Raw genomic sequence first — 24,286 nt, forward strand, 5'->3', positions numbered from 1 at the left:
CTCTAGAGAAGAAATCAAGGGAAACAAAGAGTTCTTCCTGGAGAAGGCCATGAACATCAACCCTCTCACTCTCTCTCCCTTCTCTCTCTACTTCTGTGCACATCCAACAGACGATCCTACATTGCTCCATCGTCATCTTCTTCTTCTTCCTTCTTCGTAAAACACTGTAAAACCCTCTCTCTCTGTAGAGAAGAAATCAAGGGAGGTAAAGGGTTCCTCCTGGAGAAGGCCATGAACACCAACCCTCTCACTCTCTCTCCCTTCTCTCTCTACTTATGTGTCTGATTTAGAGTTTTTGCCCTTACAGAAGGGGGGTCCGGGGGCTCCCCCCCGGCGCGGATCCCGTAAATCGCGGATCCCGTAAATTTTTTTTGGGCCTTCCAACAATGATTTGTAGTATTATCGGGCTTTCCTACAGCAATTTGTAGTATTTGTAGTGTCTTCCGTAAATCGCGAAACGCTATAGCGATTTGTAGTGTCTTCCGCAAATCGCTATAGCGATTTGTAGTGTCTTCCGCAAATTCGGACCAACTTGTCAGAGCCATATCTCTCTAACCGGAGGTCATATTCCAAATCCGTAAAAGGTGGTGTCTTTGTTATTAAGTCTAGTTTATTTATGTAAATTTTTAGCAATTTCTATTATCATTTCATTCCCTATTTTAACTTCAACGATACATTACAACCACAATCATCAAAAGAAAGATTGCCCAAGCTAAGAGTCACCGTTCTCGCCCTTCTCCTCGACAGCAACCCAGTCGGTGCAGTCGCGCTGAGGATGGCCAGCAGAAGCTCCACCACGTCGTCTTCCTCTCCCTAGCGAGGAGGTCTCAGCGGAGCCGTCGTTCCGGTGACGGGTGTTCATCTCGTTCCGGTGATGGGTGTTCTACGAAATGTAAATCCCCCCTTCTGTAAGGGCAAAAGGCCATGAACACGCTGGGAGGAGCCCTCAGACCCCCCTTTCTGTAAGGGTAAAAGCTCTGAATCAGACTCCATAACTCTTCAAGTTGAATGATGCTACCCACGCTGAAAGGAGCCCCCAGACCCTCCTCCTGTAAGGGTAAAAACTTTGAATCAGGCTCCACAACTCTTCAAGTTGAATGATGCTACCCACGCTGGGAGGAGCCCCCAGACCCTCCTCCTGTAAGGGTAAAAACTTTGAATCAGGCTCCACAACAGTCAATGTGCAGGTCAGTCGGTGCTTGATGGAGCAATGTATGATCTTCTAATGGATGTGCACAGAAGCAGAAATAGAAGGAAGAGAGAGAGAGAGAGAGAGAGAGAGAGTTGAATGATGCTACCCACGCTGGGATGAGCCCCCAAACCCTCCTCCTGTAAGGGTAAAAACTTTGAATCAGGCTCCACAACAGTCAATGTGCAGGTCAGTCGGTGCTTGATGGAGCAATGTATGATCTTCTAATGGATGTGCACAGAAGCAGAAATAGAAGGGAGAGAGAGAGTAAGAGGGTTGATGTTCATGGCCTCCTCCAGAGGAGATTTCTTTCTCGGATAATCCTGCAGTGCAGAGACTGGATCTTAAATAATCATCTTCGGGGCACTTAAGTCTTTACAACCACTCCTTTTCAAGAACCGTCATTTTTTTTGCACCAATGGAGGAGAGGGTACTTAAGTCTTTGCAATCGCATCAAACTCCAACGCTAATTAATGGTGACAAACATGGGGATACGATACGCACATGCTTACATACGTGGTGCTCTTTGGGACCCCAATCATGAGATGTAGCTAACTGCCCTGTTCGGGGGGGAACATATAACCTGCTTTGGGTGGGCACACCTACCAGGAGAGAGAGAGAGAGATCCAAAAGGCATGAAAGAGTGACCCATAATACTTGGAAAATGAAAAAGATAACTAACAGATCTCTCACACGCATAATGCGTGTGGACAGTGTCGCATTGTGATCTTATAAATCAGATCTCCATAACAAATGCATGAAAAACCAATAGATATTTAATCAAGCACAGAATTAGAACTCAATGAAAGAAAAAATAAAATGAAAAGTGCGAAAAAAACCCTAAAGATATCAAATTAAAAGTCTATACATATTACAGGAAAATGAGTATAAGTCAATCTGAGTAGAAGAAGAATATTATTCAATTGCAGTGCCAGAAAATCAGGAAAACCAAACAGACAACCAAAGATCGCAATACAAGCTGACGTTCCAAAAACATGAATACTATAGACGATATCTAATAATTTAATCAACACATGCATGATAAAAAATAAATAAATTAGGTTCATACCCACACACAGAAAAAAGACAATCTAACAATCCAAAAAATACCCGCTTAAAAGAAATAAAAAATATTTAAAAATACCCAATAAAATAAATAAATAAATAAATAATTCCATATATGGAAATAATCTAAGGTAAAACTAAAATTAACACAAATCTGATTGCCCACATTCATGGCACCTCAAAAAACCACATTTTAGAAATAAAAAAGCAATTATCCAACCAATGAAACCATCTTCACAAATACCTAAATCAGAAACAGAGTTGCACCAAAAATTCATGTAATTTCCATACAAAAGAATAAAACAGATGATACCAACCGGCCAAAAAACACTTACATCTCTGAGCATTGAAGAACATGAGGGCCTTGTGCAGCGCCTGCGTGTAATTATCCGGCGGCTGCGGTGCACAGTGGTGCCGCGGCACCGTCTTCACAATGAGGGTGATGAATCCGGCGAGAAGTCCGCATACAACTACTGTCCCGACCGTCCACATGAACAGCTTCCGGCTGACGATCATGCACCCGAGATCCATGTACTTCTTCTTCTTCTTCTGCTCGTTCGGGCCGAGAAGCCAGCTCTGCTGGGTTTCGTCGAGCTGCCGGGAGAGCGCCGCGCGGTCGAAGTCCTGGAAGTTCCGGCTCCGGTCGTCGTCCGTCGCCGAATAGGAGTTGATCTCCAAGGGGCCTCCCCAGGGATCTCTACCATACAAGCTCATCTTTTACCGGCCTTTTCACGGAATGCGGCTGGAAAATCGAGTTTTTTTGTGGTTTTCCGGCAAATGCAGCCGGAAGATCGAATCTTTCCGATGATTTTCCAGCTAGAAAGGTGGGATTTTTATGGGTTTTCCGGCGAGGAAAATATGGGATCTTTGTGGGGATTGTGGCAAAAGGAAGATGGATTTTTAGTGGGTTTTCTAGCAAAAGAAAGGTGGGGGGTTTTCTCCGTCCACTAGGATGAAAACAATGGCATATTTGTGGGTTTTCTGTGTTCACCGGCAAGAATAGATCGGATTATTATGGTGGTGGCGAAGATCTCCCCTGGGGCGGAAAATGCCGGAAATGCCTTTGTTTTCCGACAGGAAACCGATGGAAAACTGGAGGGTTGGAGTGGGCCTAAAAAGGAAGAAACCGCGGAGAAGGCAGTGTTCTAGAAGTAGAAGCAAAGGAAAACTCTCTCTCTCTCTCTCTCCTTTTCTTACCCTATTTTTGAATTTTTAACTCTTTGAGGTCCTTTTCTTATCGTAATCTTTTTTTTTTTAACTCTCTGGGGTGGTTCTCATACCGACCAAATAGAAAAGATCATGAGAAAGGTCATCTCTTGTGTGAGAAAATGCACATGTAAATCCATTCAGAGAGCCCCAAGGAGTTTGCTGTAGTGGAATGGGGCCTAGCCTGATAGGCCGGTGGTCTAGTTAACAGTTGGTGACTTCCGAGGGAGAGAGGTAAGCCCTCGAGGCTTTAGGTTGTTAGGACAAGTGCCGAAGGCCATAGCCAATGCTATTAGGTTTTTTCTCTAAGTAAAAAAAATCCATTCACAGGGCAGTGGTTTGTATGGATTTACAAGATAAATGCATGATCAACATTAAAAGAAATTCATTATGATTGTGAACCCCACAAAAAATGAAGTTTGCGGGTGTATCATACGTAAACCCCCATGAAAATGTGTAAATTGGATGAAACAAATGACCCCTTTGTTTTACACTCTTGAGTCTTGGCTGATTGCACTAACCAAAGCTGTGCAAATAAAAAATTAAAATTTTTCAAAAAGAATATGTTTGGATGACACTTCAAACCAGGTTTTAAACTTGATTTTGGTGTCAAACCAGGTTTTAGTTACAAAACCTAGTTGGTGGTTGTTTGGGTGTCACCGTTTTGCTCAAAACTTGTTTCAAACCAAGTTTTGAAAAAATCACCCACGCCCTATTTTTTCACAAAAAATTGGTTTATTCGGTGGGAGGACGAGAGACCACCACCTCTTCTCAACCCTCCCACATACCTCTTCTCAACCAAGTGTCCGTCGGCCATATTATGGCTGGCCCATGGTCTGAAATTAGTTGGATGGTGTCCTCCCCCAAAGTTATTGTTCCGGCCATTTTTTGGTCAGCTGCTGACGGAAAAATGGTTGGAAATCTTTGTTTTTTTCTAAATATTCACAATCTGACCATTTTCCAGCCAACCACTTACCGAAAAATGGCCGGCCATTTTCTTTTTATTTTCCTTTTTCACATTTTTTTGAAAACTTTCACCTTCTGATTATTTTCTAGCCAGCTATTAATCTAAAAATGGTTGGTATGTTACCACCCTCGTGGACTAGTACCAGTCCGACCATTTTTCGGTCAGTGGCTAACCGAAAAATGACCGGCCAAATGTTGTTTTAGTTTTTTCCTCTATTTCATGTTTTTTTTTTGAATTTTTTCATAATTCAGCCAACCACTAGCCCGTACCGCCCTTGTGAGGTGGTACCAGTCTGGCCATTTTTTCAACCGAAAAAATGACTGACCAATTTTTGTTTATTTTTTTTTTAACTTTTCAACCATTATCCCACCATCCACCAGCTGAAAAATGGCTGAGCTGGTACCGCCCCCATGAGGTAGTGTCAGTCTGGCTATTATCCAACCGATGGCTGGCTGAAAAATGGTCGGCCTTGTATCACCCTCCTGGGGTGGTACCAATCTGTCATTTTCCAGTCAGTGGCTGGCCAGAAAATGGTTAGCCAATTTTTTTTTTTGCCTTTTTTCACAGTTTTTTAGAGTTTTTCACTTTCTGACAATTTTCGACTAGCCATTGGCCAAAAAATGGCCAGGTTGATACCACCCTCGTAGGGTGCTACCAGTTCAGCATTTTCTAGTCAATGGGTGGCATATTTTTACAATTTTTTGCCCTTTTTCATGTATTTTTTTTAAAGTTTTTTGGCTTTTTGGTCATTTTCTGGCCAGCTAACAAACATAACTTGGTTAGACGAGTGCTTCGCGGCTGGGCAAAAATAGCTGACCATTTTCTAGCTAGTCGCTGGCTTGAAAATGAATAGCCATTATTTTTTTTCAGTTTTAAAAATAAAAATTGGTTATTAAGGTTTAGAGTCATCCAAACAAAAACAAAATCTGATTTTTGGCAAACCAGGTTTGCCAAAATCCAGGTTTACAAGCAAACCATGGTTTTTTCCCTTGTCATCCAAACGCAACTTAAGCTTTTTAATTTAGTTATGTTTTACGATCATGGTGCATCCTTGGTTGGTCAGTGCCGATTTAAGGTTGATTTGTCATGATATACTTTTGACTGTTTAAAGCTTAAACTGTAAAATTGTTGTGTTATTATGTGCTCAAACCCTGTTTGGGCAACACCCTTCATTGTATGTTATCTTTAAAATTTGTGATATTGAAGAATAATTGATTTGTAATGGAATTATAGGTGGGACGAATCCCATGTGGAGAGAATACGATTATAAAAAGAAATCTCAAAAGTATGATATGACATTATTTGTGGTTTTTCAAAATGTTAAACAACATAGGTCAAATTAAAAGCAGGCGTTTGATTTTTCAAGTATTTTAAGCTTATCAGATCTCAACAACACGAAGCTGGAGTCTCGTCAAGACGTGGCCATATTATCCCCGAAACAATCAATTCATTACTTTGCCGTGTCTACATAAAAACTCTTACAACAATATAAGTGCAATGAATAAAGTATGCAGCACACTGAGTTGCACTACAATTTTCTAATCGTTCATCATACAAAATTGGATATCAACTGTTCAATTACAACTAAATGCAACTTTTATCGACTAAATGAATGCCTTGATGCAGTGTCACGATGAGAGACCACCTTTTGCAACCGATCCTGCAGCATCGAAATGCAAAAGTTTGTTATTGCAATGAGATAGACGGACTCCCTCCCCGCCCCAAAAAAGAAAAGCACAACTGTAACCATGCCTAAAAATGGATAAAGTTTTTCTTTTTATTTTTTAACGGTGGATAAAGTTATAAACATGCAAAATAGTTAAAATTATACAGATTCCAAAGCTTTTGTGTAATAAACTCTCATATATTGTGATACATAAATAAATGCAAGAAATTCAATAGTAACTTTTAACATTCTTCAAGGTCATGGCAAAAGGTTCTGAGCGTTACATTTTGCAGCAGGCTCATCTTGCGGTCTCATTGCTGGAAAGATGATAACTTCCTGTACAAAGAAAATAGTGGCAAAAGAGTTTGTTATATTGTATTCCAGAAAGCAGTACCTGAGATTTGAATGTCAGCTTATCTAGCCCTAACAGATAGGCCAATCACTGACCTTGATGTTTAGAGAATCTGTTAAAAGCATTGCAAGCCGATCAATCCCTAATCCCCACCCAGCAGTTGGTGGCAACCCATGGTCCAGAGCAGTACAAAATGATTCATCGAAAGCCATAGCCTCATCATCACCAGATTGACGATCCTAGAACCAACACAAAATCAGGCATACCATCCAGCAAAATATTTTAATAATGGACCCATACACCACATCACAATACCTTAAGCTGTTGAGCAAAACGTTCACGCTGCACAATAGGATCGTTCAACTCTGTATATGCATTACATACCTAACGAGAGAAAATGAGCATCAACATGGGCGGAAAACAGGAGAGAAAACCCAAGACAAAATGGTGTAACACTACCATACCTCATGCTTGTTGACAAAAAGTTCAAAACGTTCAGTCAAGCCTGGTCTTGACCGGTGCCACTTTGCTAGAGGGCTCATTATCTCCGGATGGTTAATGATGAATGTAGGATTCACACATTGTTCTTCCAAGAAATGGCCAACAAGCTGACAGTCATACACAAAAACATGACAGGCCATAAAAAGTTGATTGAGTTGAAAACCAACGCCACAAAAGGGCCCAAAACAATTTGAAAGAATTTCTTTGCATATAGCAGGATCGACAACAAGCATGTAAAATCAATGAAACAATCCATTGTAGAATTTCATCCATCTACAGAGCCACCAAAAATTAAAAATAGAGGTGCTATATATCAGTGTAAATAGTAAACCCATGAATAATTATCACTTGCAAGGAATCCTTATCGGCTGACATGGAGCATATGCAGTCATCAGCCAGAAATATTGAGACTGGCATGCACGGATTATCTCCTTGATTCATGTTAGTTCAACATAATTTACTTGTCAGTAAAGCAAAGTTGATAATAACTTTGCAAGTTAATGCTAATGACATATAATTTCAACTTGATATATTAAGAACAACATAAAGCAATACCTTGTCCAATAATCTAGTTGTTGTTTGTGGAGGTGGGCACTTCACACCAAACTTTTCACAAGCATCAACTAAATATTTGTTAGCAGCTTCACTTGTGAGGTCCTTGGGAATGCTAAGGTTGGCCTCAGCCTCCAATCCTTCAATCATGTCAATCCGTCTGAAGTTTACAATAGCCAAGCAAGAAATGAGTATCCCTAGAATAAAATCTGCTTGTAGAAGATCTAATTCTACGAAGATACAAAACCAATATCTAAAAATTTTACCTGAAAGGGGGAGAAAAGTCGATCTCTATGGGATCATTGTCATAACCGTTTGAATGGTACTTAATTTTATAACCACCTGTTAGCTTCTTGATCATTCCTGTCATAAATAACCAAATTAATGGAACAACAAATATCCAAGCAAAGAAGCTACAAACACTAAAGCATGTCATGAAAAATTTCCAGACATGGATCTATATGGTCATAAGGAGTTACCAGAAAGCATTTGCTCAGTTAACTCCATCAGATCTTGGTAGTCTGCATAAGCCATGTAAAACTCGCATGTAGTAAATTCTGGATTGTGAGTCAAATCTATTCCCTCATTTCTGAATTGTTTCCCAATTTCATAGACACGATCCAGTCCTCCAACAATTAACTGTTTAAGATAAAGCTCTGGGGCTATACGCATAAATAACTTCATATTCAACTCATTATGATAAGTGATGAATGGCTTTGCAGCAGCTCCACCAGCAATCATGTTCATCATAGGTGTTTCAACCTGATATTTTAACATATAAAGATAAAATAACAATAAAAAGAACTCAAAGAAAACACAAATCCTTGTAATTGAATGGGCAGTAAGAATAATAACAAACCTCCAAAAATTCCAGATCATCAAGAAATCTTCTGATGTAAGAAATGATATGACTTCTTGTGTAGAATATTTGTCTAACCTCCTTATTCAACATAAGATCTAGGTACCTTTGACGATAGCGGGTTTCCTGTCATTCAGTAAATACTTTGTCAAACAAGATTTTCTTTTTTTTTATGTGAGAAAACATAAAGAAACAAACATCTGATGAAAGTTGAATGTTGAAACATAACATAGTCCAAATGTATCCAATCAATATATTTAAAATTTCCTTCAAAGAACATGTAGCATAGAACATATTTGAGATTCTGCCTGCATTCCTTCAAATGAACTGGTCATGAATTCCCAATGAAGCAGACAGCAATGGTTTAAGTCAACAACCACAAGGATGCCATAAAGTAAAAGCTGGATCCTATGACCCATACAAGCAAAGTTTGCAGCTGAATCTATACAGGATCAACTTATCAGAGTACCTGATCTTTTACAACATATGCTTCAGGATTCCTAGGATTTCCAGGAGCCCATGCATCAGAAGATTTCCCATCACTCTTCTGAGAAAAGAAAACATGACAAGAAATGTTGTAATATTTAAAAAACTCACATGCTTTTACAGATTAAAAAATGAAGAGAAGGAACAATTATTTGGTAAACAAGACTTCTAGTGAATATCCATACAAGTACTTTGGATTGAAGATCCTTGCCAGGAGCAGCTTTATTTCTGGGCATCATGCAGAGACTGGGAGAGAGGACACTGAATCTTTTAGGGAACATACTAAGCTCCCCTCGTTGACTTTTTCCTGTAGCATAGCCAACAGTGCTTGAAACATGCTAATCTATGAAAAATAAAGAAGGATTATATTGTTCATCAAAGAATAAGACCAATTCACTAGCGATTACATTGCTATGCATCTTGAAGCAATTAGAGCACATGCATCATGTCATTAGTCATATAGCATGTTTAAATCCCTTCAAATGGATTCCAAAACTATATAGAACCCAAAAGTGGGAGGGCATATTTTAGAATTATTAAGTCAAACATTAAGCACCTAAGAAATTATCTACACCCAGCTACATAACATTATTTACTTAGTCTAGCAAACTATCAGTCGGGAGCCAGCTCACATATGAACATTACAAGACAAAAAAACCTTTTGCAACAAAGACAGTAGAACCTACACTATTCTAGTATTCACTCATGTCCACATAATTAATATTCATTTGTCTCGAGAATACTAGCCAAAAAGCACCCCGCCAAAAGGGAGGGGGTCTGGAACAACAAAAAAGTAAGAAAAAAATAGGATGATTTTCAAATTGGCATTTAAGTTTTCAGCATAGCTAAAAAATGCACCTATCATCATCAATATATTTTAAGGATAAATAAAAATAATAAAATAAAAAATTGAGGGAGCAAGATATAAAATAAAAAAACCTCTTAATCCATAAGCTTCTCAAACCCACATTAGAATATAAGAGTCACAATATATTCTAATTGTTGGAGGGTGAAATAGTAATATCTTTGTTAGTAGTAACTGCAGTTAGAATTTTTTGGCCACATGCTATAGAATTCACAAAAACTCTATTTTTTTGGCTAGATGCTTGGCGAAGTTTGCTAAAGCAGGGGGGAACAGATGTTGGAAATATCATTCCCCTCGAATGGAAACCTCTGTATGAGGCCTGATTTCGTCTAGCCACACTTTTATTTTTCCATCAATAATAAACCGGTAGGCGTCCACCAAACCCCAGCTTGCCTATCAAAAAAGAAACTGCAGTTAGTTTTAAAAAGGTTCTTTCAAACCACATAGACAAAATTTTGGTACCCTTTTGAAAAATTGTAAACTTTAGGAGCATTTTTTAATTATGCCAAAAAATTAGGCAGCATTTGAGAACTTCCAAAAAATAACATAAAGTTTGCTATTTTATATAATGACACAAAGTTCATTTTTTAGTTTCTTTAAAAAAAGGAAATGCTTAATTATAGTGAAAAAAAGTTTATGAATTTCTCTTTCTCGCCTAACGTGCAGGTAAAAGTACCTAGCAGAAAAACAGGGAAAAGAAAAGAGCCTAAATATTACAACTAAAAAGGTTTTTCGTATCATTCTAAAAAGTTTTGTAGAGAACATCACATTTGAACCAAACTACCCTGATTCAACTCCTAGAGGATAAATTTGAAAAATGATAGTAATAGGATTTAAAAGTAAAGATTACAAAGAAACCTTATACCTACAACTTGGAAATCCTAATTGTCAAAAATCTATATCACTTATAAATCCACCAACCTGGAAATCCAGAGATCCCAATGATATCCCCACGTTTCACAGCAGCATGATACTTACAAAATTCAGATTCATCCATCTCTGAGTGCCTATCAAAAGCATTAAACAAAATTAGAACTAATTGCAAGTCAAAATGATAGCCAACCAGGCATAAGAAAAAAGTAGTTAGTTTATGCTAGAACTGAGACCACTAAAGGCATTCACCATAGCAAGCATATGGATTTAAATTGATAAGTCACCCAATCACCATATGAAAATATGGACAAAGAGAAATTGACCTATTCCAAGAGAAAAAAGTAATATGAAGACAAGTACCAAGCAGAACCTGTTTTTTCCCCTCTCCTATAAAGGGGTGACTTTTGAAAGTATCAATTGGTATACTGATAGCAAGTAGCAAAGAAAAATTCTATTAATAGACAAACAAAAGAACAAGGAGCCAGTTTTTACCCCACTCCTATACAGGGGTGGCTTTTGAAATTATCAATTGTTAAACTGTTAGCAAGTAGCAAAGAAAAATTCTATCAATAGATAAACAGAAGAAGAAAGAGGATCTGAACCAGTTTATCTATGTTTTGCCACTATATTTTCCAATATGATGTCCAGATATGATATGCCCAGATGAGTTCAACAAAGATCTGAGAGGACCTTAAAACAAGCCTTATGGACAATGTCTCTTGGAACCAAGTCTCTCTTCCCACTCATCTCAGCGGAGTAGGAAGCAGAAAGCTAAAGTATATGAGTGCTGCACTCAAGATAATGATGCTCAGTGGGCTCAATTACAGAAGGAGAGATAGAAGATACAAAGCTGGCCTTGGCAATGGAAGGGAAATTGTCCTTCTGGATCAAGGATATTGAAAGGGTGGTGCAAGTGGTGGGTTCATGACCGGGTCACTACGGATCTCCATATCACTATCGCCTTTATCACCAAAGACTCGCACGACGGAAGGGTATTCCAAGAATAGTCCAACACTATTTAAGGAAGTATGTGCAACACTATGGTAGTGGGGGTTCCTACGCTCACAACGGAACGGATCCAGCTTGCCAAGCTCGGATCACCGGCCAAACCATACGCCAAACCACAGGCTGTAGGGGGTGCGGCTCGCTTATGCGAGAGGGGTACAAGCTCAATACACAGCTGTGCAAGGCTGGAATACAAGCCACTCTCAGCCAAGCGTGGGTGCACAGACCCTTAAGTACAAACTGAATTAAATGCCTGCGCAAAACAATAAAGAAAAGCACACAATAAGGTCTGATGGATCGGGTCCACCGAATTGGTCCTGGGCCTGTGTCAACTGTGCGCAGGTGCACCCTGCTGCGCTCTGTCACTGCCTTGGCCTGTGCCCGGACGGCACCTGTGTGCGTCCTGTGCGCGTGAGCTGCTGTAGCGCACCTCCTGTGTGCTCACTTGCTGTGCATCGACCTTGCACACCGCTTGTGCGCAAGGGAGGTTCACAGCCCCCTGCCACAGGTGGCCTGCGGTCCCTGTGCACCCAAGTCACTTGCACCTCTGCTCAACACAGAGTCATTGTGACTCTGTAGCACTGTTTGCCGCCATCCACTGGAAAAGCTACCGGCAGCTTAATGCAATGCTCTACTATCCTGGAAAGTCCTCACGGAGACGAAGCTGAGCATGTCTGACACTTCGCTAAAATTCACCAGAAATCGCCGAAGACTCAGCCGGAAAGTGGCGCCAGAACCACTGTAATGCTAATGTTCCTGCAGTAACAGGAACGCCTCTGTGATAGAATGGGTCCATTCACGCTAAGTTGTTGGAGAATCGACCAGACGTCAGGGGAAATTCTCAGGTGATCTAAACTCCCAGAATGGCTACGAAGACGATGCTATCCTCCACATCACCAGATGTCGCCGAATGGCGATGAAAATCGCCAAAACGGACGGAATCCACAATGCAATTATATTTTTACAGTTCCATTTTAATAAAATGAACCATACTTCCAAGGATCATAAATTCCTAAATACTAAGCCAAATTCGGCAAATAGATAGTCGATTTGGGAGTACTCGAAAAGAGGAATATCCAGGAAGTGGCCGATTTTATCGTACAATCTCAGATAAGCCAGAAAAGCTGCTGGAACATTAAAATTGCACTCTTAATGCATGAATTTTCTGACAGAACCGTAAACAGCATACATTCATCCAATTCGAGCAATATGAACCATGAAAACGATAAGAATTCGATCTAGATTGGTTCTAACCTATTTAATCAACTCGAGAGCTTGGATTGTGCATTTTAAGGGGATTCTCACTGAAACTGATGTAGAGTAGTTGAATGAAGAGTTTCACGGTGAGTAATGGTTGACCAGCCCATCTTCTTAAGCAAACCAGCACTGTAGATGCGGGAGAACCAACGGAATCACCGGGCGTGTGCCTACTCCAACAATGAACGTTGATCAATCATCCACACCAGTCCAAGCCGCTACAGATCGCCGGAATCCGGCATCACGGTAGCCAATTGTGGAGATGAATCTCCTGGTTCTACAGACCAAAGGAAGAAGAAGAAAGAAGAAGAAAGAAGAAGAAAGAAGAAGAAGAAGAAGAAGAAGGAGGAGGAGGAGGAGGAGGAGGAGGAGGAGGAAGAGAAGCAGAAGAAGAAGAAGCAGCAGAAGAAGAAGAAGGAGGAGAAGAAGAAGGAGGAGAAGAAGCAGCAGCAGCAGAAGAAGGAGAAGAAGAAAGAGGAGAAGAAGCAGAAGCAGAAGAAGAAGAAGAAGAAGAAGCAGAAGAAAGCAGAAGAAGAAGAAGAAGAAGAAGAAGAAGAAGAAGCAGAAGAAGAAGAAGAAGAAGAAGAAGAAGAAGAAGAAGAAGCAGCAGCAGAAGAAGAAGAAGAAGAAGAAGAAGAAGAAGAAGAAGAAGAAGAAGAAGAAGAAGAAGCAGAAGTAGAAGAAGAAGAAGCAAAAGCAGAAGCAGAAGAAGAAGAAGAAGCAAAAGCAGAAGCAGGAAGAAGAAGAAGAAGAAGAAGAAGAAGAAGAAGAAGAAGAAGAAGAAGAAGAAGAAGAAGAAGAGACGTTGATATTTTCTGATTTTCAAAAGCTCCTTACAAAAACTGAAAACAAACTATTTATATGAGGTGTAAAGGGGTTTCCCCTATGTCACAGGGACTCGGCAAAACAGGTGCCGCACCCGCGTCGACGCGACGCGGGATCGCGTGCGGGTGCGGCCAACATGACCCTGGGTGCGGTCAACGCACCCAGGGTCATTTTTGTCCAAATTTTTGGGCGAAATTCCCCCCCCCCCCGATGAAAAGGAGGAGGATTAGGGCAAAAAATTTTTTTTGCCCTAATCTCTCCTCTCTCTCCCCCTAAGCTCGAGCTCTCCCATCGCCGCCCCAGCTCCGCCGCCCCCAGCGTCGCCGCCCCCAGCGCCGCCGCCCCCAGCTCCGCCTCCCAGACTCCTCCTCTCGGCTCGCAGGTATGTCTCTCGTCTTCTTGGGTCGGCTGGGGAGGGGCCGAGCACCCCCCCCCCCCTCTCTCGGTCTCTTGTTGGGTCGGCAGGGGAGGGGCTGAGCCTCCCCTGCTCCCTCATTTTTCGGCACAGGAGGGGCCGAGCCCCTCCCCCATCCTTTTTTTTTTTGGGTCGACAGGGGAGGGGCCGAGCCCCTCCCCCATCTTTTTTTTTTTTTGGGTCGACAGGGGAGGGGCCGAGCCCCTCCCCCATCTTTTTTTTTTTTGGGTCGACAGGGGAGGGGCCGAGCCCCTCCCCCATCATTTTTTTTTGGGTCGACAGGGGAGGGGCCGAGCCCCTCCCCCATCTTTTTTTTTTTTTGGGTCGACAGGGGAGGGGCCGAGCCCCTCCCCCATCAGTTTTTTTTTTTTAGGTCGACAGGGGAGGGGCCGAGCCCCTCCCCCATCAGTTTTTTTTTTGGGTCGACAGGGGAGGGGCCGAGCCCCTCCCCCATCTTTTTTTTTTGGGGTCGACAGGGGAGGGGCCGAGCCCCTCCCCCATCAGTTTTTTTTTTTTGGGTCGACAGGGGAAGGGCCGAGCCCCTCCCCCATCTTTTTTTTTTTTTGGGTCGACAGGGGAGGGGCCGAGCCCCTCCCCCATCTTTTTTTTTTTGGGTCGACAGGGGAGGGGCCGAGCCCCTCCCCCATCAGTTTTTTTTTTTGGGTCGAGCCCCTCCCCCATCTTTTTTTTTTTGGGTTGACAGGGGAGGGGCCGAGCCCCTCCCCCATCAGCTTTTTTTTTTTGGGTTGACAGGGGAGGGGCCGAGCCCCTCCCCCATCTGTTTTTTTTTTTTTGGGTCGACAGGGGAGGGGCCGAGCCCCTCCCCCATCTTTTTTTTTTTTGGGTCGACAGGGGAGGGGCTGAGCCCCTCCCCCATCTGTTTTTTTTTTTTTGAATTGAATTGAAAATTGTAATGTATTTTTTTTTTGTGTTTTCAGGATAAAAATGACGGATAAAGGGAAAGGACTTGCGTCATCCTCATCCCAACATGTGAGTTCTGCTGCTAGTTTTGCTGATAGTTGCAGTGGGATTGATGATGTGGGGCCACTATGGATACATGTAGATAAACTTGCAAAAACTGGAGAAGGAGGTGGTGGGAACAAAAGATTTCGATGCAAGCTCTGCGAAAAAGATTTTGTTGGGTCTTACACAAGAGTGAAGACTCATTTGTTGAAGATACCAGGACATGGCATTTCAGCTTGCAGAAAAGTTGATGAGTCAATGCGAAGGCAATACAAGAAAATACAAGAAGAATATGAGAAGAGAAAGGCAATGGCCGATTCTTCTGCAGTCAGTGTGCCATTTGCAAGCCATCAAGAAGATGCTGAAAAAAAAAGAAAAGTCAATCTAGGAGGTAGAGGAACGATACAAGCAGCATTCAATACATATGGAAGAGAAGAATTGGATAGAAAAGTTGGGAGGTATTTTTATTCTGGTTCACTCCCATTTAATGCGGCTAGAAATCCTTATTGGAAGGATTTAGTAACATCCTTGGCAAATTGTAATTTGAGTGGTTATGTGCCTCCAAGTTCAGAAAAAATACGAACCACACTTCTTGCAGAAGAGAGGGCAAACATGGAGAGGTTGCTAGAAATTAAAAAATATTCATGGGAGCAAAATGGAGTTTCCATTGTGTCTGATGGATGGACAGATATTCAAAGGCGTCCATTAATCAATTTCATTGCTTGTTCGCTTAGTGGCCCAATATTCTTGAAAGCAGTTGATGCATCTGGGGAATATAAAAATGCAGAGTATTTGAAGGGATTGTTTATAAAAGTGATAAAAGAAGTGGGTGATCAGAAAGTGGTACAAATCATTACAGACAACGCTCCGGTTTGTAAAAGTGCAGCGTTGAGTTTGGAGAGTGAGTACCCTCATATTTTTTGGACTCCCTGTGTAGCACACAGCTTAAATCTAGCCCTAAAGAGCATATGCAACCCCAAAGAAGAAAAAAATTCACAAGCATATGCTTTATGTTCATGGATTGAAGATTTAGAAAGAAATGTCAAAAGCATTAGGAATTTTGTTGTTAACCACCATCGTGCTAATGCTATATTTAATAGGCATTCTGATTTGAAATTGTTGAAGGTCGCTGAAACACGTTTTGCGTCCATCATTGTGATGATGAAGAGGATTAAAAGAGTGAAGAATGCTTTGATTAACATGGTGACTGATGAAAATTGGACATTCTATCGTGTTGATGATGATATGAAGGCTCAAGAAATTAAGAAATTCAGTCTTGATGATGAGTTTTGGGACAGAGTGGTATACTTCCTTCAATTTACGCAACCTATTTGGGAAATGTTAAGAGAAGTTGATAAGGATGAGCCCATGCTTCACAGAGTTTATGAAATGTGGGATAATATGATTGAAAAAATACAAGCTATAGTTTTCATGCATGAAGAAAAAAATCCTGCATTGGATGATTCAGATTTTTTTAATCATATTCATTCAATTTTAGTCAGAAGATGGGATAAGAGCAACACTCCTTTGCATTGCATGGCACATTCTCTTAATCCAAAATATTATGCAAATAAGTGGCGGGCTGGTGGTATTGGTCGTGTCCCTCCAAATTTAGACCCAGAGCTATCAAGACATAGAAATATGTGTATGACAAGACTTTTTCCAGAAGCACATCTTCTACATCAAGTCACACAAGAGTTTGGAAAATTTTCATCTTCGAGATTATATGCACCGGCATTATTCGCGAGAGAAGAAGATAATATAGATCCTATCACATGGTGGTCAACATTTGGATCGGAAACACCTCTTCTGCAACGTCTTGCATTAAGATTGCTATCGCAGCCTGCTAGTTCATCTTGTTGTGAAAGAAATTAGAGCACATATTCTCAAATCCACAACATGAAGAGAAATAAACTCACCAGCAAGCGTGCAGAGGATTTAGTATATGTTCATTCAAATCTTCGATTACTTTCGCGAAGCAATGATGAATACAGGTACTAATTTGCTCTCTTAGTTATTTGATTATTTCTTAGTTTTCATTTAAATATACTTGTATTGTATTTATCATTTTCAAATTGGGTTTATAATGCAGACAAGGAACATCCAAATTTTGGGATGTAAACCCAGAAGAGTGTGACTTCGAGGGAGAACATGAATTCAACGTAACAAACATGGATTTAGCTGAGCCCAGTATTCCTTCTAATGATGCATTTGATGATGAAGAAGAAAATTATTAGCATCCATTACTTCATCAGGATATACTTTGGTATGTAATTTAGTTCTTTTATGCATACTTATTTGATTGATATTTAGGTCGATTTATGTAATTGCTTTACTTATTTGATTGATAATTTGATATTTAGGTAATTTGATATTTAGGTTGATATACTACATGCATGATAAATCATATTATGAGTTTATGACAATGTTTATTGTTAAATGTTAAAACTGTTAAAACTTCAAAATTATATATATATATATATATAATTTTTTTTTTTACATTTTTGCCCCTGCCGCACCCCCGCACCCGGGTTTTTTGGAAGTGCCGAATCCCCGCACCCGCACCCGCACCCGCTCCCGCACCCGCACCCATGTGACATAGGGTTTCCCAGCCTCCAATACCGTAAAACCAGAAATCTCTCATGGTTTCCAACCGTCGACTCCCTAGAAAGAGCATGGCTGACTCAGCCAGGTGTGTTTGTCGGTCCAAGTGGCAGCGCATATGGCAACTGCTGGCAACTGCAGCTGCGCATGTGCGGCTGCATCACTGCCTGCTGTGGCGTGCGGTGTGGCGCTGACTGTGCACACAGTGTGTGTGCTGTGGGCATGCACACACTGGCCCAAGTGTGCTGTGCTGTGAAGCATCGCCTGACTGGGCCGGGCTGTCCTGTGCTGTCGGCTCGGGCTCGGTCGCAAGTGCTGCAGGTCGGGAACACATCACAAGCACATCCTGGATTTTGGCCAAAAGGTACAAGTTAATCACCTTTTGAGACTGACTTGGTGATGCAGATCTGAGCTTTGAAGACGAATTGGATCCAAATCCAATCCAGGATGCGATCCAGGGCAAATCCAATCATGCAGGACTATCAAAGTCCAATTAGATCTCTGCCAACCCAGACCCATTTTGATTATCGTGCTACAATATCTGAGATATTTTGCATCTTTCTCAGAAATTGTATTTTTATTATTCGATTCCATTTTGGCATGTGAGAAATCATGTTAAATATATTTTTATTTGTAATTTTTTTTTAGGAGTCGGATTCTACGGATCCGGATAGTTCTGGTGCCCTGTAGGATCCTTTTGTGGCACTAGAGGGTGTATGGGAAACATGAGTAGTTTTTAATTTTTCGCATTTGCATTTTTCTAATGCGTTTTGTGCAGAATCCAGTTCACTGCCTGTTTTGGATCTGGATCAAGATCCATTTTCAAATGGGGTCCTAGTTGGAGTCATTTTGGAATGGACCATCTTGGACCTCATTCAAATCTCAATCTTGACTGGTCCAAGTCAAAAATAGTTGTTGGACCTTTTAATGCTCATGGCCAAAAATAGCCCAAGTCAATATCGTTTTTGGAGCATGGCTTGGAAAGGCCATTTGCCTCTTTAATGTGGCTCTTCCCCAACTCCAGAGCCTATTAATGAAGGGAGGTCGACCAAGGGAAGGGGGCTTTGGTTATGGAAATTTCGAAATTTTTCTTGGTGGAGAAGAAGTGTTTTGAAGGGTGAAGATAGTCTTAGTATTTTGACCGTATCTCCCTAGATACTGGTCCAAATTACATGATCTTTAGCTTGTTGAAAAGCTAAGATCGTGCCCTACAAGTTTGTTGTTTACCATTTTGCGTGATTCGGCTCGGTTAAGTCATTAAAATCTCTAGTAAGTTTCTTGCTAACGACATCAAGCCCTTTGGCTAGTGAAAAAGCTCAAGTTTGTGATCTTTGAGAAAAACGAGCTTGACGTGGCTGTGTAAGCATTCTTGGTTCGTGTTGGCTGCTGATTCAAGAGGATTCTTCCCGGTGTCGGCTGCTTCCTAGTGACATCCATTGTCTTCGTCATCCGGATATCATGTTCACTGGTTATTTTGAGTTCTTGCATTTTCGTTACTTTATCTTGTGTGTTTTGTTCCTCTCGTAGCATATTACTTGTGAGTTGTAGTGGATTGAATGTGTGGAATGGATATTTGGAAATATTTATGTTGATTGATTCTATTGTTCATAAGAAATTCCAGTTCATTGTGATATTACGTAACTCGGTTTTCCTGTCGAACCTGGATTCTCGAATCTCGAGTTGTCTAGAAAGTCTCCAAAGAAACAATCGTATCGAGCTCGATTGTGGTCGGTTTCCACCGTTCTTTAGCTTCTCGGAAAGCTAAGACAATTTCCTATAACTTTTTAGTTGAAAGTTTTTTGAGATTCGTTCGTTTGAGTCTTTGAATCTGGCTGTCAAGACGTCGGACTGACGAAAGTCCACTCTCTCGTTTCTGCTACAGAACCATCAGAGTTGTGTTCGGTATTTTCTCGTTATCGGAAGATTCCCTGCATGAAATTTAAATTTTTTTGATTCTGTGAAAAGCTAAGATCTAAATCTACATCTTTCATGTTTAAAGATTTCGTTGAATCGTTGTCTTTATGCTATGAAATTATCAATTTCTGCTACTATTATTTCGCTTAGAGATTTTTGTTTCATGCTCATTAGATATTTTCATTTTATAACTTCAAAAATTCATAGCAGAATGTACGAGATTCAGAATATTCCAATCTTTGGTGTTTTGGAAAGGTCTGGAGCTGGCCTTTGTTTCATCAATTGTGAGTTTTCACAAACTCTAACGTTTGCTGGTCCAAAAATACCATCGAACAGACTGTCCATCGAATTCGCCAGTTTGTGTTGGACTTGATTAGCAGTCCCGGTTCCGAGTCCGTGGAACGAATACTCCTGCTCTGAATCTAGTGTTTTCAAAATCGTTGAAAATCTGTGTGAGTCGCGCACAACTTTCATTTGGATCATTTCTGTCGAAATACAGTGCTCAGGTCCCGAAAACCCGTTTCTCAGAGTTCAGTCCAAACTCTCTATCGTTTAAGATTCCATGTGTGTTTGGATTCGTTTGGATTCTGGATCGTGAATCGATGTATACCGAGTCCACACCATACCATTGCATCACTTGGGCTGATAAAAATTGGGAGCTTCCCAAGGACAACTTGACACTCTCATGCCTGGCAAATGGGCAAAATGTCAAGAGAAAATATGACATATAATCCAGCATTGGTTGCTTTATGGCCAAGTATTGCCAGAAAGCAACTCCAGCATTTTGCATGAACCATCTTTAGTGTTGTATTCTTTCACCAAAACATTCAGAGAATAATTGCAGATCAGCCAGGACAAAATGGACTGGAACTGGTCGCATGGATCAGCACCTTGGGGTCAGGAATTTTGCATTAGAATTCCCGCTATCTTGATTTTTTTTGTTTCCTTTTGGTGACATCTAACCACCAGCTCTTTGATTTTGTTTGTCCACCTCTTCTTTATTATTAATTCTTTATACAAAATAGAAGAGAAGAATTGAGAGCAGCAAGCTACCAAAACCAATGGTGAGAATCAAAATCAAATTTATTTCAGTAGTTCCTGGTCTCAAAGAAAGTACTACATAGAAATATTGAGATAAGAATGAATTGGAATCTGGAAGAGATGGAATGGGTGACCTAGATGGAGAGTCAGTTCAGCAAACAATTTTTCATGTCAGTTCCAACCTCTTAAAAGAAAAAATTGATAGAGAATGATGATCAATTGATGCATGATGGAGAAAGACAGTCAGTGATTCTGCTCCAGCTTCCTCATGTGGTTACTTGGATTGATTAGACAAATGTTATGTTGCTTAGGAGTTTTACTTGGGTTGCTAGCTATGTCACATGGGTACGGGTGCGGGGGTGCAGAACTTTCAAAAAACTTGGGTGCGAGGGTGCGGCAAAAATAAATAAATAAATATATATATATATATATATATATAGTCCAAAAGTTAGACATAAATGACCCTGGGTGCGTTGACTGCATACAGGGTTAGGTTGACCGCATCGAGTGCGGGTGCGACGCGGGTGCAGCACCTAGTTGAAGAGTCCCTGTGACATAGGTTGCTAGAGCTTTCACTAATGCACCAACAATTTGACAATGCAATTCAATTAGCTTCCCTCTCCCCTCTATCCTAGAATGCCTTGTTTACAAATTTGACAGGGGGGACTAAACCTATAAATTATGTCAAATCAAATGATGCAAATGACTATGCCATCATAATGGAGTAATCAGCCTAAACATTGAAAAAACAGACAAATAAAAGCATGAGATAAGGTTCATATAACACAGGGAAATGATATGCAAGTACCTTGCATCAGCCATGACTTGTACCTTGACCCCCTCACCGTGCAAATCATAGAAGTACAATTTTGAAGAGGAAGTTCTCTTATTCAAAATTCTCCCTAAAGAATGAAAGATAGATGTTACAAAAAGAAAAATCATAAGAAATGACATGGAAGATCTAAGAAAAATATATTTACAGTACCAGCTAGAGATTCAGTAACATCTTCCATGTGTTCGCCATTATTTAAGACATCGTACTTCTTAATATATTCGCTTATGGACATAGACACATGGAACTTATGAGGATATGGATTGATTCCAGATGTCTTTAGAGCTTCTAAGGCTTTCAACCTATTTTCATAGTATTGCTGCAGCCATCAAAACAAAAAAATAGCACATTGAAAGATGAAACAAGCAAATTGTAAAGTATACACATACATATGATACATGCATAGAGACAAAAAAACAGACGTGTATGTGCATACGTGAATAGAGATCTCAGGCTTTAATATTCATTTGTTGAGGGAGAGTGTGCATATGTGGATAGAGAACTCATGAGAGAGAGAGAGTTCATTTGTTGATATATGTTGGAAATCCAATTCTTCTTTCTTTTTCATACAAATTATCCATTTTCAACAAAATAAATATTAAAGGTATACATCAATTAGCTCTATAAGAACTTGAATCCCAATACCATAAGCATGAGCAGAAATAGAGATAAAATCAGACCGTTGGATCCAGGTCATCTTCATCAGCTGCTTGTGGCCTTTGAACCTGTGAATTTGTAGCAGCAGCAGCCTGCATAAACATATAATAGGTGCAATCACCAACTGCAAGTAATGACAAGAAAATGTTGACATGAAGTAAATATGTTGCGATGAAAATGGTTTCACCATTCTATTACTAAATTTCCATCTATTTATGACAATCTGTTATTAAAATCCAGAGACCAGTTGGGCTTAGTCATATGAAATTCAAAAGGAGTAAGAACAATGAAATAAAAACAACTGAAACACAAATGCTGATAGCGAGTGTAGTATCTTAAGTGTTACATGTTAGACAAAGAATTTCATAAATTATGTCTATGATGCCATGAATAAATCCATTTGTTGGGTCGAATAAGATAGCTGGACTGAGTAGATTCACACTATCTTAACTGATGGTTCTCTGGTTGAAATCCCATGATGAGCTCTTCCCCAATTTAGTAAAAAAAAACGCACTCTTTTGGATGGACAACCAAATAAGAAACAGACAATGCGGGTGATGTTGAGAGTAATAACGCAGAGTGCTATGATATAAATTTCATATCACTGACAAAGCATCACTCTTTTTTAGAGTCGCTGACAGGACAGCGGAGAGAGCGCCGGAAAGTAGCGAAAATCACCCTTCTACAAAGAGAAAACCTTGGACAATAATACTAAACGTTTGCTGAATGCCAATAGAAGTCTTTCATACCGTAAAATTCAACGCCAAACGCCAAAGATACTATAAATTGCGCACATACCGTAAAATTCAACGCCAAACACCAAAGAGACTATAAATTGCGCACACAATTGATATAAGAAAACCGAACATGACAAAAATCACCAAAATCTACAGCAGAATATCACGAGATTGACTGAAAATCATAATTAATCCGTTAATAATTTGTTTACGGAAACAGATACAAATAGATTGAAAAAAATATTAGGCGAGGCATTTTCACGTTCATATCTCCAGAGAAAAATGAGAACGGAAGTATAGCTCAATAATTATCTAATAAAACCAGAGACTTGCCTTCTTCTTCTTCTCTTCTTCTTTCAGCCTCCTTTCTTCCTCCTTCTGCTTCATCTTAGCTTCTCTCTTCTGAGCACTACACGGAATCGAGAAAGAAAAGCACAAATCAGGCCATAAAAAACCGTACAAACGCGGAATCGAGCAATGCGACAGAGAGAGATTTCGGGCTGATCGAGTACTTTTTGCTCTTGGCCTCCGTCACGGAGAGCTCCGACAAGGAGGACGCCGTCGCATCCTCGGCGTCCGCCATTAGAGATCGAAGATGAAGGTCGCAAGCAGATTCTAGGGTTTCTCCCTTCTTGCTTCCTCTTCTTCGCTCTTCGTCTGAGAGAGAGAGAGAGGGCGTTAGGGTTTTTCGCGTCACTTTAAATAGTTCTGTTACAGCGTGAGGGTTTTTGCGGGAAGCTGAGAATCCAAAGGTCTTGAACCGATAAGCACACGATGGACGGATGAGATTCGTTCATCGTTTGGTTTCCGGTGTGGTTCGTTTTGCTTGGCGGGCACGCGTTTGATAAAAAGCAGAGTCAATGGATCGAACCGGTTGACTTGGACTGGATCCAGATAAGGGTCCATGATTGACTGGACCTAGACTCGTGTCGTGTCTGACTTCGTAGGTCCATGTCAGGATGTGTCTGATGAGGATAAAGGATGGGAAGAAACCTGTTGGGGGGTATATGAGTTTCTGGATCCAGATCCAGATTGTGTTAGACTCTTAATGGCTCCACCTACGGATGAGTCCTCCGGTTGGTCATGGAATGGGTCTAGATAGGGTCTAAGATAACTGAACCTGGATCCGAGTTGTGCTTGAATTATTAGGTGTTGGTTTGGATGACTTTGGTGGAGATCAGATCCTGGTCCAATTGTGTGGGTCCAACCAGGCAAGAGTGATCAATAGATTTCGTCTCTTTTTAGCCCATCTAGTGGCATTGGTAGGGCTAGTAAATGAGATGGACGAGACAAGCTTGGCTCATTCTTGTGGTGAGACAAATGGAGTTCGAGCTCATAATGAGTCTGAGTTAAACCATCTTAGTTCGAGCTGGCTTGTTTATAAAAAAAAAATACATTGTTTTAGAGCTTAAAGAAATAACGTTACAAAATAATGTATGTAAAATATGTTTCTTA

At 40.6% G+C, this 24,286-nt stretch overlaps 1 protein-coding gene across 4 annotated transcripts; it reads right to left on the minus strand.

Moving 5' to 3' along the window:
- Positions 1 to 5,854: 5,854 nt before the first annotated feature.
- LOC149848329 (lysine--tRNA ligase, cytoplasmic-like) lies at positions 5,855 to 23,501 on the minus strand. 4 transcript variants are annotated; one of them, XM_089991197.1, is made up of 17 exons: positions 23,344 to 23,501; positions 23,165 to 23,240; positions 22,118 to 22,186; positions 21,591 to 21,756; positions 21,414 to 21,507; positions 10,630 to 10,715; positions 9,035 to 9,150; positions 8,827 to 8,904; positions 8,358 to 8,483; positions 7,978 to 8,260; positions 7,765 to 7,861; positions 7,502 to 7,658; positions 6,910 to 7,053; positions 6,761 to 6,829; positions 6,541 to 6,684; positions 6,378 to 6,429; positions 5,855 to 6,087 (listed from the first exon to the last, which is right to left on the minus strand). In XM_089991197.1, coding segments are annotated over exons 1-17 (1,830 nt in total). In that variant the 5' UTR covers positions 23,415 to 23,501; the 3' UTR covers positions 5,855 to 6,085. The 4 variants fall into 4 exon arrangements, with proteins under 4 accessions (XP_089847323.1, XP_089847271.1, XP_089847232.1 ...); XM_089991145.1 differs by having other exon boundaries at positions 9,029 to 9,150; positions 23,344 to 23,497; XM_089991106.1 differs by lacking the exon at positions 5,855 to 6,087 and having other exon boundaries at positions 6,187 to 6,429.
- Between the last annotated feature and the right edge of the window lie 785 nt (positions 23,502 to 24,286).

Source organism: Nuphar pumila, chromosome 1 (genome assembly GCF_984573655.1).
Source record: "Nuphar pumila chromosome 1, dmNupPumi1.hap1.1, whole genome shotgun sequence".
NCBI lineage: Eukaryota > Viridiplantae > Streptophyta > Magnoliopsida > Nymphaeales > Nymphaeaceae > Nuphar > Nuphar pumila.